This window comes from Mobula birostris, chromosome 1 (genome assembly GCF_030028105.1).
Source record: "Mobula birostris isolate sMobBir1 chromosome 1, sMobBir1.hap1, whole genome shotgun sequence".
Taxonomy (NCBI): domain Eukaryota; kingdom Metazoa; phylum Chordata; class Chondrichthyes; order Myliobatiformes; family Myliobatidae; genus Mobula; species Mobula birostris.
This window is the reverse complement of record NC_092370.1, coordinates 72502988-72518972: the sequence shown is the minus strand read 5'-3', so window position 1 is coordinate 72518972 and position 15985 is coordinate 72502988. Positions and strand designations below refer to the sequence as shown.

At 39.8% G+C, this 15985-nt stretch overlaps 1 protein-coding gene across 1 annotated transcript in view; it reads right to left on the bottom strand.

The window, feature by feature from the left end:
- Positions 1 to 247: 247 nt before the first annotated feature.
- The window catches only part of tmem67 (transmembrane protein 67), a 173290-nt gene continuing 157552 nt past the window's right edge, over positions 248 to 15985 (bottom strand). Inside the window, exons 21-28 of the mRNA XM_072245077.1 lie at positions 14857 to 14997; positions 14213 to 14293; positions 13705 to 13821; positions 10516 to 10632; positions 10309 to 10413; positions 8929 to 9031; positions 1417 to 1559; positions 248 to 328 (exon numbers count right to left, since the gene is read on the bottom strand). Of these exons, the coding sequence (XP_072101178.1) occupies positions 248 to 328; positions 1417 to 1559; positions 8929 to 9031; positions 10309 to 10413; positions 10516 to 10632; positions 13705 to 13821; positions 14213 to 14293; positions 14857 to 14997 (888 nt within the window). The remainder of the gene's footprint in view (positions 329 to 1416; positions 1560 to 8928; positions 9032 to 10308; positions 10414 to 10515; positions 10633 to 13704; positions 13822 to 14212; positions 14294 to 14856; positions 14998 to 15985) is intronic.

Sequence of the window (15985 nt, the reverse complement as noted above, 5' to 3'; positions counted from 1 at the left end):
GAAAAAGACTTGATAAATATATGTTAGTAAACAAATGCCAAATTGTTAATAAAATCACGTTGTTACATTAACAGAGATAACTTGGAAAAGCAGTATCATTACCGTACGTTTGTATTCACAACAAATGCAAACTTATTTATCTTGTTTAATGGGAAATATGTGAAACTATGCTGGAGTAAGAAATGTTTTCAATTCTAGAGTTGAGTGGATGTGCATCCTCCCAAATGTATGTTAAATTTCTGTGATTTCAGAGAAGGAACCTTTCATCAATCAATGCTTTCTCAGCCAAGTTCTTGCGTCCCATCGCATTTCGAATGAACTGAAAAACCTTTGAATTGGAGAGGAATATTAACATTTTATTGAATATTTATAGAAAAAAGAAGATTATACCACAGAAGAAAACCATTCAACCCATCAAGCTTGTGCCTATTTTTCTGCAACAGCAAATCAATTTGGTCCCAATCCCCTGACTTCTCTAATAACTTAGCAAAAAATTAACATAGATTCTTTCTCCCCTCTGCAATATGGTAATATAGACAATAACTTCACAAGTGGTAGCTGCTCTTTGGCACCTTGTCAGCCCACATTTTGAGGATTTTTCCCTCCTCTTTATAATAATATATGGTTCAGTATTTACAATATTATGGAAAAGAAGTAGATGGGAACTCAATAATACAATCTCAAAGATCCACTGCTTGATTTCCCTAGTTCAAAAGGGCAGAACAAAGATAAGAAAAATTAATTGCAAAAAAGTAGGTCAATCTCCTGCACCACTATGGTGGAACAATCACTGATCATGGAAATAGCACTCCAAATCTTCACTAACTATAAAAATCATTACAGCTAAGCTTAATTCTTCTAATGTAGAAGAGCATCTCCAAAGTACAAAATAAAGGAGGGGTGAAATTTCTCTTTGTCTGCCAGTATAAGCATCCTCGTCACCCATTACTCAATATTAATGAACAATGTTCCATTCATTCATAATAATAATAAACAAAATGATGTAAGCGATGTAAAACATGCTCCTTATTGGAGCTGATTTTGTTGTTGTGGGGGTTTAAATCAGAAAATGCCAGGAATTCTTAGCAAATCAGGCAGCATCTGTAGTGAAAAATGTAGTTATTTCACTAATTTGTTAATGTTTCATTAGAATGGTTTTGATAAACAGTCATTAGCAGAAGCATTGGGCTGAATCATTCTTACTCCAGCCAGCAGTTCTGTTGAGAAGGCTATGTATTTGTCTTTCTACTACTAGACTTAGCAATGGGTCTGGTAATGAAGTACTGGGGCTTGCTGAGCTTGGGAGTAGAGTACACAGTGCACTTGGCCATAGCTAAACTGTCAGAAGGACAATAAACTCACACATTTTTCCTGCTTGCACTACTTATGTGTTCTAAGTAACAAATGCACACATACCTTTTGTTGTATGTAAGTTAGAAAGGAAGCAAGAATAAAATTTTGAGCAGCTAAATCCACAATACAGAAGAACAGTGTATCAAAAATAAGAAGTGTTCCTTCGTTGCCATAGTATAGCACATCAGTGAATGAATAGTTTTCATCTGCAAAGAACAAACTATTTTAGTGACAACACAAAGTAAGTCAATAGTGTCATTAACATATACTTTAGAATCCATAAGAATTGAGGGTTTATTTTGTTTCAAGTTATGCACATTCAACCTGATGTGATGAAACTTTACCACTCTTTTCTAATCTTGAAGAAAGCTCTTTACAAAGATGTAGCAAGAGCTACCCCTTTTCTGAAGCCTGTTGCTATCAGCAATCTTTTCAAAACAATCTATGACATCCAGCAGTTATGAAAACATTAAACTGGCTGAGCAAATGAATATATGAGCATATGAAGAAACAAAAGCACATTTTTATCGGAACTTTTAAACATGATTTAAATTGTCACACAGAGGTCAGAGCATAGATTTGTAAGGGCAGAATCGGAATTTTATGCATTAGCTTCAAAAGGATTTATTTTGAAATTACTTATTTAAAATAATCCTATTCTATGAATAAATTAAAGCACAATGTAATTTTTTCAGGACATTACCTTTCCTAAACAGTAATTATATTTTAGGTGTATCTTTAAATATTTGCTAAGCATAATCTTTTCAGAATATGTTTACTTGAATTTATATCAACTTTAGTGATTTCCCTTAATTGAAAATGAGGTTTAAAAAGAGCCCGGGGCCTTGAGGAAATTTTTGGTGGTCTGTAATCGTCATGAAAGGTTGTTCATTGGTGAGGCTGCACAAAGTTTAGAAAGAGCTTGGAGCTTTTTGGAAATTTTCGATGGACTGATTTTTTTTGGTTCTCAGCAGGAGCCAACATAAAGAAGAGAGGTGTGGCATAGCGGCCATTGTTGGAGTTGCCGGGCTCAGGCTCCGCATGCTTGGTGAGAACAGGTGCAGGCTATAACTTAAGCTTGAGAAGTTAGAGGCGTAACAAGTGCAGGCAGCATAGTAGTTCAGAGAAATGCTCCTCCTGTGAGATGTGGGACTTCAGGGTCCCAACGGTCTCCTTGATGACTACATCCGCAGGAAGTGCACCTGTAGGGTAACGTAACTGGGAGAAATGTACATAATTCACAACCACTGACATTGAGTTGGGGTTTCATTATAAAAGGCTGGTCTGACGTGATGACATTTTTACGTTAAGAGTTTTTGAGCACGCTTTTGTTGTGTAGGTTTTGGAGTTCATTAAAATGTGTTACGAGAATCGTTAAATATACAATGCCTCACTTCATTTTATTTGCAGAAATCTACACACCCAACTTCAGCTCCTGACTGACAAGGTTAACGAATTGGAGCTGGAGGTGAATGTACTTAGACCACGTTGGAGGCTACAAACTTCATAGATGAGACTTTCACTGAGGTGGTCTTACTGAATGCAGGTTTTCGGTGATCGTCAGGAGAAGTAGAGTAAGTAGGTAGTCAGTGCAGGGTTGCCCGGTAGCCATTCCCCTCAGCAACTTCTATACCCCTTTGGATACTGCTGCACAAGGATTACCTATCAGGGCACAGCAGCAGCAGCCAGGGCAGTGACACTGTGGCTGGCTCTGAGGCTCAGGAGGGAAGAACAAAATCAGAGAGAAGGATAGTGATAGGAGACTCGATGCTTGGGGGGGGAGGGTGGGGGTGGTGGGAAACAGCAGATACTATGGCCTCGAAACGGAAGCCAGGATGGTGTGTTGCCTCCCAGGTGCTAGGGTCCAGAATGTCTCAGAGCAGCTGCAGAAGATTCTAAAGAGAGGGTCAGCAGCCAGAGGTCGTGGTGCATATTGGCACCAATGACATCGCTAGAAAGGGGAAAGAGGTCCTGCACAGTGAGTATAGGGAGTTATGGAAGAGGCTAAAGAGCAGGACATCTAAGGTAGTAATCTCTGGATTAATCCCAGTTCAAGTGCTAGATAGGGCAGGAATAGGATGATAGTACAGATGAATAAGTAATTGAGAGTGTGGTGCAGGGTACATGGTTTCTGATTTCTGGATCATTAGAATCTCTTCTTGGGAAGGTATGACCTGTACAAAAAGGATGGGTTACACCTGAACCTGAGGGGGACAGATTTGCTCGAGCTTTTGGGAAGGGTTTAAACTAATTTTGCAGGGGGGAAGGGAACTGGAGTGATAGGGCTAATGATGGTGCAATTGGAAGACGACTCGATGCATTGTGTAGTCAGACTGTGAGGAAGAATAGGCAAATGAAAGGGAAAAATTGCAGTAAGTGGGATGAGCTGAAGTATAAAATGAGGGCAAAACCATAAAGGATGATGAATACAGGACCGATGAATACCGGTCTGTACTTGAATGCATGTCATGTACAGGATAAGATAGATGACATTGCAGGGTTAGAGATTAGCAGACATGATTTTGTGGGTGTTACTGAGTTGCGGTGGAAAGAAGCTTGATTGATTTAATGAGATACAGCACAGAATAGGTCCTCCTGGCCCTTCGAGCCATGTCGCCCAGCTATCCCCCATTTAGAAACATAGATAAACATGGAAAACCTACAGCACAATACAGGCCCTTCAGCCCACAAAGCTGTGCCGAACATGTACATACTTAGAAATTACCTAGGGTTACCCATAGCCCTCAAGTTTTCTCAGCTCCATGTACCTATCCAGGAGTGACTTAAAAGACCCTGTCGTATCTGCCTCCATCACCGTTACAGGCAGCCTATTCCACGTACTCACCACTCTCTGCGTAAAAAAACTTACCCCTGACATCTCCGCTGTACCTTCTTCCAAGCACCTTAAAACTGTGCTCTTTCGTGTTAGCCATTTCAGCCCTGGGAAAAAACCTCTGACTATCCACATGATCAATGCCTCTCATTATCTTATACACACTCTATCAGGTCACCCCTCATCCTACGTCACTCCAAGGAGAAAAGGCCAAATTCACTCAACCTGTTTTCATAAGGCATGCTCCCCAGTCCAGGCCACATCCTTGTAAATCTCCTTTGCACCCTTTCTATAGTTTCCACATCCTTCCTTCCAGTGAGGTGATCAGAACTGAGCACAGTATTCCAAGCAGGGTCTGACCAGGGTCCTATATGGCTGTAACATTATCTCCCGGCTCTTAAACACAATCCCACGGTTGATGAAGGCCAATGCACCGTATGCTTTTCTAACCACAGATTCAAACTGTGTAGCAGCTTTGAGTGTCAAATGGACTGGGACTCCAAGATCCCTCTGATCCTCTACACTGCCAAGAGTCTTACCATTAATACTATATTCTGCCCTCATATTTGACCTACCAAAATGAACCACCTCACACTTATCTGGGCTGAACTCCATCTGCCACTTCTCAGCCCAGTTTTGCATCCTATCGATGTCCTGCTGTAACCTCTGACAGCCTTCCACACTATCCACAACACCCCAACCTTTGTGTCATCAGCAAATTGACTAACACATCCCTTCACTTCCTCATCCGGGTCATTTATAAAAATTACAAAGAAAAAGGGTCCCAGAACAGATCCCTGAGGCACACCACTGGTCACCAACCTCCATGCAGAACATGACCCATCTACAACTACTCTTTGCCTTCTGTGGGCAGCCAATTCTGGATCCACAAAGCAATGTCCCCTTGGATCCCATGCCTCCTTACTTTCTCAGTAAGCCTTGCATGGGGTACCTTATCAGATGCCTTGCTGAAATCCATATACGCTACATCTACTGCTCTACCTTCATCAATGTGTTTAGCCACATTCTCAAAAAATTCAATCAGGCTCGTAAGGCACGACCTGCCTTTGACAAAGCCATGCTGACTATTCGTAATCATATTATGCCTCTCCAAATGTTCATAAGTCCTGCCTCTCAGGATCTTTTCCATCAACTTACTAACCACTGAAGTAAGACTCACTGGTCTATAATTTCCTAGACTATAGTACTCCCATTCTTGAATAAGAAACAACATCTGCAACCCTCTAATCTTCCGGAACCTCTACCATTCCCAGTCATGATGCAAAGATCATTGCCAGAGTTTTGAGCCCTATATCTTAAAAAAGGATGTGCTGGCATTGGAGAGGGTCCAGATGAGGATTTTGGGAATGAAATGGTTAATGCTAGAACTTGCTGGAGTTTTGAAGAGTGAGGGGAGGATCTCATTGAAACCTGTTGAATATTGAAAGGTTAAGATAGAGTAGATGTGGACAGGATGTTTGCTATAGCGGGGTAGTCTTGGACCAAAGGGCACAGACTCAGAATTGAGAGATACCCATTTAGAATAGAGGTGAGGAGTAATTTCTTTAGCTAGATGGTGGTGAACCTATGGAATTCATTGCTGTGGATGGCTGTGGAGACCAAGTCATTGAGGTTGATAGGTTCTTGATTAGATAGGACATCAAATGTTATGGGATGAAGTCTGAGAATGGGGTTGAGAAGGATAATAAATCAGTCATTGTGGAATGACAGTGGAGACTTGATGAGCCAAATGACCTAATTCTGCTCCTATGTCTCAATGGTCTTATGGAAAGAAGATTATCACAGAAATTGTGGAAGGCATCAAGTTACTGCCAGCAACTTTGCATTTAGTTGTATTTGAATTTCCTTGGATTTGCTTTCAGTTCCCAGAAATATGATAAAAAAAGGAAATCATTTCAGAACCTTGATGCAATCCAGGTTATTTTGTTTCTGACATTTCTTAATGCAGTTTGTGTAGCTGGTGAACAGTTTAATTTGTGAGCTGCTTGTTGGAAACAAATATCTGTGTTCAAAATACATACTACAGAGTCTCTGTGGGTGGAAGTTAGGAACAGGAAGGGGTCAATAACTCTACTGGGTGTTTATTATAGACTACCCAATAGTAACAAGGACATTGAGGAGCAGATAGGGAGACAGATTCTGCAAAGATGTAATAATAACAGGGTTGTCGTGTGGAAGATTTTAATTCCTCTAATATCAATTGGCATGTCCCTAGAGTGAGGGGTTTAGATGGGGTGGAATTTGTTAGGTATGTTCAGGAAGGTTTCTTGACACAATATGTAGATAAACCTACAAGAGGAGAGGCTGTACTTGATCTGGTATTGGGAAATGAACCTGGTCATGTGTCAGATCTCTCAGTAGGAAAGCATTTTGGAGATAGTGATCACAATTCTATCTCCTTTAATATAGCATTGGAGAGGGATAGGACCAGTCAAGTTAGGAAAGCATTTAATTGGGGTAAGGGGAAATATGAAGCTAGCAGGCAGGAACTTGGAAGCATAAATTGGGAATAGATATTCTCAGGGAAATGTACGGAAGAAATGTGGCAAATGTTCAGGGAATATTTGCGTGGCGCTCTGCATACTGTAGGTACATTCCAATGAGACAGGGAAAGGATGGTAGGGTACAGGAACCATGGTGTACAAAGGCTGTTGTAAGTCTAGTCAAGAAGAAAAGAAAAGGTTACGAAAGGTTCATAAAAGTAGGTATTGATAGAAATCTAGAAAATTATCAGGCCAGCAGGAAGGAGCTTAAGAAAGAAATTAGGAGAGCCAGAAAGGGCCATGAGAAGGCCTTGCTGGACAGGATTAAGGAAAACCCCAAGGCATTCTACAAATATGTGAAGAGCAAGAGGATAAGACATGAGAGAATAAGACCTGTCAAGTGTGACAGTGGAAAAGTGTGTATGGAACCGGAGGAGATAGCAGAGGTATTTAATGAATACTTTGCTTCAGTATTCACTACGGAAAAGGATCTTGGTGATTGTAGGGATGACTTATAGCCGACTGAAAAGCTTGAGCATGTAGATACTAAGAAAGAGGATGTGCTGGAGCTTTTGGAAACCATCAAGTTGGATAAGACTCCGGGACCGGACGAGATGTACTCCAGGCTACTGTGGGAGGCATGGGAGGAGATTGCTGAGCCTCTGGTGATGATCTTTGCATCATCAGTGGGGACGGGAGAGGTTCCAGAGGATTGGAGGGTTGCGGATGTTGTTCCACGATTCAAGAAAGGGAGTAGAGATAGCCCAGGAAATTATAGACCAGTGAGTCTTACATCAGTGGCTGGTAAGTTGATGGAGAAGATCCTGAGAGGCAGGATTTATGAAAATTTGAAGAGGCATAATATGATTAGGAATAGTCAGCATGGCTTTGTTAAAGGCAGGTTGTGCCTTACGAGCCTGATTGAATTTTTTGAGGATGTGACTAAACACATTGATGAAGGTAGAGCAGTAGATGTGACGTATATGAATTTCGGCAAGGCATTTGATAAGGTACCCCATATAAGGCTTATTGAGAAAGTAAGGAGGCATGGGATCCAAGGGAACATTGCTTTGTGGATCCAGAACTGGCTTGCCCACAGAAGGCAAAGAGTGGTTGTAGACGGGTCATATTCTGCATGGAGGTCAGTGACCAGTGGTGTGCCTCAGGGATCTGTTCTGGGACCCCTTCTCCGTGATATTTATAAGTGACCTGGATGAGGAAGTGGAGGGATGGGTTAGTAAATTTGCTGATGACACAAGGGTTGGGGGTGTTGTGGATGGTGTGGAGGGCTGTCAGAGGTTACAGTGGGACATCGATAGGATGCAAAACTGGGCTGAGAAGTGGCAGATGGAGTTCAACCCAGATAAGTGTGAGGTGGCTCATTTTGGTAGGTGAAATATGATGGCGGAATATAGTATTAATGGTAAGACTCTTGGCAGTGTGGAGGATCAGAGGGATCTTGGGCTCCGAATCCAGAGAACACTCAAAGCTGCTGCACAGGTTGACTCTGTGGTTAAGAAGGCAAACGGTGTATTGGCCTTCATCAACCAAGGGATTGAATTTAGAAGCTGAGAGGTAATGTTGCAGCTATATAGGACCCTGGTCAGACCCCACTTGGAGTACTGTGCTCAGTTCTGGTCACCTCACTACAAGAAGGATGTGGAAACCATAGAAAGGGTGCAAAGGATGTTGCTTGGCTTGGGGAGCATGCCTTATGAGAACAGGTTGAGTGAACTCGGCCTTTTCTCCTTAGAGCAATGGAGGATGAGAGGTGACCAGATAGCGGTGTACAAGAAATTGAGAAGAATTGATTGTGTGGATAGGCAGAGGCTTTTTCCCAGGGCTGAAATAGCTAGCATGAGAGGGTATAGTTTTATGGTGCTGGGGAGTAGGTACAGAGGAGATGTCAGGGGTAAGTTTTTTACTCAGAGAGTGGTGAGTGTGTGGAATGGGCTGCCAGTGACGGTGGTGGAAGCGGATACAATAGGGTCTTTTAAGAGACTCCTGGACAGATACATGGAGCTTAGAAAAGTAGATGGCTATGGGTAACCCTAGGTAATTTCTAAGTATGTACATGTTCGGCACAGCTTTGGGGCCGAAGGGCCTGTATTGTGCTGTAGGTTTTCTATGTTTCTATATAATGTAGCAATGAAAGATGAGGTATTAGAATCTTATTGCAAATACTGCAGAAAATTCAAGAAAGAAGGATATTTAAGGGTTCAAAATTTGGAATTATACCATTATAAAAAATCGTCTTGTCCAGTGGCTCATGCAATTCCATCCCAATTAGTCTTTCCAATAACAGTTTATCTTGTACAATATAATCCATGTCTTGAAGAGCCTGTAGCCATACAAAATTATAATATTAAGGCTTTTTTAAGTGTCAACATTATTAGCAGTATAACCTTGATGGACCAGGGATACATTCTGAAAATTACTGAATGTCTGAAATAAAAACATAAAGAATAAAACTAAGCCTATCCTTTCAAATTCGAATAAGCTCTCTGCACGTGGGTAACCTCATGGTGACCAGGTCAAGGAGGTAATTGGCTTGCAAATTTGAAAAAAAAGGTCAATTGTCCACCCTAAAGGCTTGCTGGATGTACCTAATAAGAATGGGGGGGGGGGTTACATTAAAATGGACGGCACAGTTCAGCATGGCGATGCTGCCAGCTGATCTCAATCTATAATACAGTCACACCATAAATAACAGCACTATGATAAAAAAATTGCCTAGTACAACAGTATCAAGGGCAAACTAAGCAATGGCTCTTCAGATCATTTAAAACCATCCTGGATGTCACATCTCTCTTAAATTGCATGACCAGTCTCATGCAATTGAAATCAATTTCTGCTTTCATATCCTTTCAAATAAAGTGAATTACTTCACATCTTCACCTATTTTATTCCCTCTGCTCTTTGTCCCCTTCCTTAACCTCTCTCTATGTCACCACGGACACTGTGGCTGCCTCACAATTTACCTTCCCATCTAGCCTTAGCAGAACTTGATAAAGCCTGGCTTTTCAAGTGGCTTGCAGGCTAAAACTAGCCAACTGAAAATGGTATCTTATTTTCTGACAGTTAACTAAGATCTCAAGTTGAAATTCAGTGATGTTCAATAGGCCAGAATCAGACTTGTACATATGTCATGGAGATACAGGAGAAGCAGATGCTGTAATCTGGAGCAAAATAATAAACTGTTGGAGGAGTATCACCCAGAAGCATCGATCATCCTTCTGTTTCCATGGCTCCTGACTGACAGTTCCTCCAGCAGGTTATCTTTTACTGTTGGATAAATTGCCTTTGTCTTTTATTTTCTATTGGCAGCTTTTATGGATGGACAGTCTATAGAATACTGCTCAGATGCTCACCCTGTGTCTTTGGCACCATGGAAAGTATTAATAAGTCTGGGACACAATCCTCTATATCTACAAATATATAGTGATCTGCTAAAAATTAAAATGTACTAATCAGAATTCTGATTTGATACAAAAAGGATTGGAGGTCAAGGTAAAGTAAATATCTTGCGATAACTAATAGAAACATAAAGACTTGACACAGGCCAACAGAATATCTAGTTATCATCTGTAAAATGATCAGAAACAACAGTATGCTTACGTGATCAATGAATGATCCAAGAAATCTATTTGTGGTATTATAAGCCTTCATTCTAAGTGCAACAGCATCCTCAGAATTATTCGCTAGGCGGCCAGGTGTTCTGGTCTACAAAATTGATTTGAAATAAAATTAAAATAGAGCACTTAACTGTTTTCTAAACAACTTGTTTATTGACCATGCCTTATGGTAATAAATTAGTACACAAACCAAATATAGCGGTTCTTGAATCTTGTCATATTGCTCCCTGAATTTGCTTGTGATGGATATTTGAAATGTCTCAATTTCTGTATTGGGAACCAAGCCTCTTTGACCACAAAGATTGTCCTATAAAGGAATAATTATTTGTGATCAGAACATGTTCATTTACTTTACTTTATTGTCACCAAACAATTGATACTAAAGCATACAATCATCACAGCGATACTTGATTCTGCGCTTCACGCTCCCTGGAGTACAAATCGATAGTAAATATTAAAAATTTAAATTATGAATCATAAATAGAAATTAGAAAAGGGAAAGTAAGGTAGTGCAAAAAAACCGAGAGGCGGGTCCGGATATTTGGAGGGTACGGCCCAGATCCGGGTCAGGATCCGTTCAGCAGTCTTATCACAGTTGGAAAGAAGCTGTTCCCAAATCTGGCCATACGAATCTTCAAGCTCCTGAGCCATCTCCCGGAGGGAAGAGGGACAAAAAGTGTGTTGGCTGGGTGGGTCATGTCCTTGATTATCCTGGCAGCATTACTCCGACAGCGTGCAGTATAAAGTGAGTCCAAGGACGGAGGATTGGCTTGTGTGATGTGCTGGGCTGTGTTCACGATCTTCTGCAGCTTCTTCCGGTCTTGGACAGGACAACTTCCATATCAGGTTGTGATGCACCCCAGAAGAACGCTTTCTACGCTGCATCTATAAAAATTAGTGAGGGTTTTAGGGGATAGGCCAAATGTCTTTAGCTTTCTCAGGAAATAAAGGCGCTGGTCAGCCTTCTTGGCAGTGGACTCTGCTTGGTTGGACCAAGTCAGGTCATTTGTGATATTGACCCCGAGGAACTTAAAGCTTTTGACCTGTTCCACTTGCGCACCACCGATGTAAACTGGGTCGTGCAGTCCGCTACTCCTTCTGAAGTCAACAACCAATTCCTTCGTCTTGCTGACATTGAGGGATAGGTTATTGTCTTCGCACCATGCCACCAGGTTCTCAATTTCCTCTCCGTACTCAAACTCATCATTACCCAAGATATGGCCTACAATTGTGGTGTCATCAGCAAACTTATGTATTGAGTTCGATGGAAACTTGGCTACACAATCATTTATTATACTGATATGTATTCACTTAATTCTTTTTGATTTAAATAACAAGAGAACAAATAAATGAAATAATAAAAATACATGGCCTTGAGATTTTTAAGAAAACATAAAAGAGAAGTCTTTTCAGATAGTAATCTACTAATAGAATATTACCTTTTGCCTGAATGCATTGGTAGATTATTGAATTGAAGCCACATAAATCCAATAAATCCAATAATTTATTGGATTCATAATCAGTAGGTGTAGCTCCCACCGAAGTGGATATAGAAAACTAGTCATGGAAGGAATTTATTTGTTTTCGCTAAAATGATGCATTGTAGGAACAGAAATGCTCAAAATTAGTAAATTATTAATTTATAAAATATTGAAGAAATGGTACCTAAAAAGTAATATTACCATAAGCACTCACATGCAAAATTTCTCAGTTTGAAGTTGTATGCTGTTCAATTTATAATTATAATAACACAGGTACATTATAATGGATAGTTTTTGATGGGTTTAAAGGAAAGCAGTAAAGTATATTTTGAGAGAAGCAGAAATATTTTCAAACATGCATCTTTAATCATTATGAATCCCATAAAATAGATATGTCTGAATCCTCACATAGACTAGAAAATATAATGAAAAGTGGGTTTATCTCTACGTAGGTAATTGAAATAAACTGCACCATGAATGTTGTGACATTAGAAAGAAAAACAGAAAATTCTAAAAGGCCAATGAAAGAGAAGTTAAAAACGCAAACACGAGGAAATCTGCAGACGCTGGAAATTCAAGCAACATACATCAATGTTGCTGGTGAACGCAGCAGGCTAGGCAGCATCTCTAGGAAGAGGTACAGTCGACGTTTCGGGCCGAGACCCTTTGTCAGGATTAACTGAAAGAAGAGCTAGTAAGAGATTTGAAAGTGGGAGGGGAGGGGGAGATCCAAAATGATAGGAGAAGACAGGAGTGGGAGGGATGGAGCCAAGAGCTGGACAGTTGATTGGCAAAAGGGATATGAGAGGATCATGGGACAGGAGGCCCAGGGAGAAAGAAAAGGGGGAGGGCGGGGAAAACCCAGAGGATGGGCAAGGGGTATAGTGAGAGAGACAGAGGGAGAATAAATAACGGATGGGGTACAAGGGGGAGGTGGGACATTAGCGGAAGTTTGAGAAGTCAATGTTCATGCCATCAGGTTGGAGGCTACCCAGACGGAATATAAGGTGTTGTTCCTCCAACCTGAGTGTGGCTTCATCTTCACAGCAGAGGTACCCCATCCGTTATTTATTTATATACACACATTCTTTTTCTCTCTCTCTCCTTTTTCTCCCTCTGTCCCTCTCACTATACCCCTTGCCCAGCCTATCCTCTGGGTTTTCCCCCCCTCCCCCTTTTCTTTCTCCCTGGGCCTCCTGTCCCATGATCCTCTCATATCACTTTTGCCAATCAACTGTCCAGCTCTTGGCTCCGTCCCTCCCCCTCCTGTCTTCTCCTATCATTTTGGATCTCCCCCTCCCCCTCCAACTTTCAAATCTCTTACTCACTCTTCCTTCAGTTAGTCCTGACGAAGGGTCTCGGCCTGAAACGTCGACTGCACCTCTTCCTAGAGATGCTGCCCGGCCTGCTGCGTTCACCAGTAACTTTGATGAAAGAGAAGTGATAGTTTAACATTGCAGGAACAAACATCTGTGGACTCATTTGTCCAGATCTTGGTGACCTGACCCGACTGCCAGAATAATTGTTCTGGTACCCACTCCTCATGCCTGTGGCTACCAAGCCTGTAAACGAAAGCCTTGTGTGGCTTTGATTTCTCTCAAAGGCAAAACTGACTAGGATGTTGATCTGAGAAGTTACTGCTTCTTCGATGCTCTTTAAGTGTTTGCAAAGCTGTCTTTGCTGTCCATGAAACCTATAATTAATAATTTCAAGTATCTTTCACATTTAGAGGACTTGATAGGAAATTTCTTTGTATCATTCTGGGATGGCAGCAAGTCTAGGATTATTCCTGTAAGGACATTAACAATTTCACAGTTCAAACACATTGTTTACTTTCACTATTCTTTACTTTTATTTTGGTTGATAACTTTATGTAGATTTGTATAAAAATATTATACCGCTTCTCTTTTTAGATTAAGGTCCATTTCTTCCATGTTAGTGTCAGCATGGCCATGTACAGACCTCCCATGGATATAATATCCGAAGCATCTGTGTGACAGAATAATAACGGATATCTGCAAAATACCAATGAAAATGTAGAATAAATGTCTATTCAGAATCAGAATCAGGTTTAATATCACTGGTATATGTCATGAAATTTGTTGTTTTTGCAGCAGCAGTATATTGAAATACATAATAAAAACAGTGAATTACAGTAAGAATATATATTTATAATAGTTAATTAAGTAGTGAGGTAGCACTCATGGGTTCAATGTTCATTCAGAAATCCAATGGCAGAGGGGAATAAGCTGTTACTGAATTGTTGAATGTATGCCTTCAAGCTCTTGTATCTTCTTCCTGATGGTAGTAATGAGAAGGGGCCATTCCTCTTTTTATTTTGTGAAAGCAATTACAAAATATGTGGAAACATTTTTTTGTAAAGATGTCAAATTTTACAATACTCACATTGCTGACTGAGCAGACATCAATAAACTGACTTATTCTATCTTCCACAAATCGTTCATAAAAACTTGTGCAGAAAATTATCTATAAACAAAATGTAATTACTTAACTATTTCAAAATGATTACTCTTCATTTACACATATAAAACTGGCCTACTTACAAAGTTATATACATACTAAGTATGAACACACCAAATTAACAGAAATGTCAGTAATTCTGAGACTAAACACAGAATTTCACACTTGAGTATGCAAAGTGCTATAACTATCTTTAATATAATTAATTTTATTGATTTTTAACCAATTGATTTAAATAATATGGGGAACACTCAAAACATTTACTGAGTCTGGAAGAACTAAGCTCCATTGAAAAGAATCAATGACCTTTATTAAAAGTTAGGAGGAATGGGAATTAAAATTACCTGAGTTCTTACAGTCCTATACCTGAACATTAATAATTCCTATAGGAACATTAATAATTCTTTCACAATTTCACAGGAATATCATTAATATCAAAACTTTACTACAGTATTAGTTATTGGTGAACACTTTTCCTGACTATAGAATGGAAGAATAAGAATTATGAAAATTAATTTTGGCCCTGGTGACTGTTTCATGACTGTGTATCTTTCCATTTACACATTTACCTGAATAAGACTGACAGACAGCCAAACAGTTGTAGCTACACCATATCTCAGAATACGGCTGGACGGTGTAACACTGCTTTCAGAAATGTTATTCATTTTAGTATAAGGATCCATTGTAGCTAGATTTGCAAAGCCAACAACCTAAAGAGAACAAAAGAAAGTCAATTTACTTTCAGCTTGTGATAGATTAAAAGTGTTACTAATTGAATTATAAATTCTGTTTTTTATTTATTTAGTGATACAGCACAGCAAATGGCCCTTCTAGCCGAATGAGCCTATTCCAACCATTTACATCTGTGTGACCAATTAACCTATTAGCCTATACGTCTTTGGAATGTGAGAGGAACTCCGAGCATCTGGAGAATGTACAAATTCCTTGCAGGCAGTGGCGGGAATTGAACCCATGTCTTTACTGCTATAATAGTGTTACGCTAACTGCTAAGCTACCATGCTGCCCTGGTACAATAAATCTGATTATAACATCAGATTTGGAACAATAGAAACCTTAAATTGCATCATGTTACATTGCAAATCCTAAATACTAAAATTGCAACAAAGGGGTTTATCATTAAATCAGCACAATAGAGTGTTTGTTTCAAGTTACATGTTTTCCTGCCTTGGAAAATTCCGTGTAGGCTTTCTAGTGCAGATGTATAAGCATGTTTCCTAAGCATCAAGCATAAATAATGACTGGCAGTGGTGTAAATAATGTTGATATTTTCAACTGAGTACAGTTCTGCCTTAGAGCAGTAGCTGGGTTAAGAAAGTGATTTCTTGACTTGGTGATCTATTCATGTGAAGGTAGTAATGTCAATCCTTTTATCTTGATCCACCACTGCAAAGCTCCTTTTGATTCATTTTCATTATATTTTCGGAAGTAAAACAGATAATACTGGAAATACTCATTAAGCAAGGCAGCTGATATTTTGAGTATTTCCAATGTTTTTTTTAAAATTTATTGCAGATTTTGTTGCTGCTTGGTGAAGCATTTTGGGATTTATTCCTTTATTAAGTTATTGCATTAAACCAGAATATTGTTGTTATTAGCAATACCAGCCAGAGTGAAAACAAATGCCTTTAATTTTTGATCACCACTGTTAGTTCTCAGCCAGTGCCTATCCTGCAATTA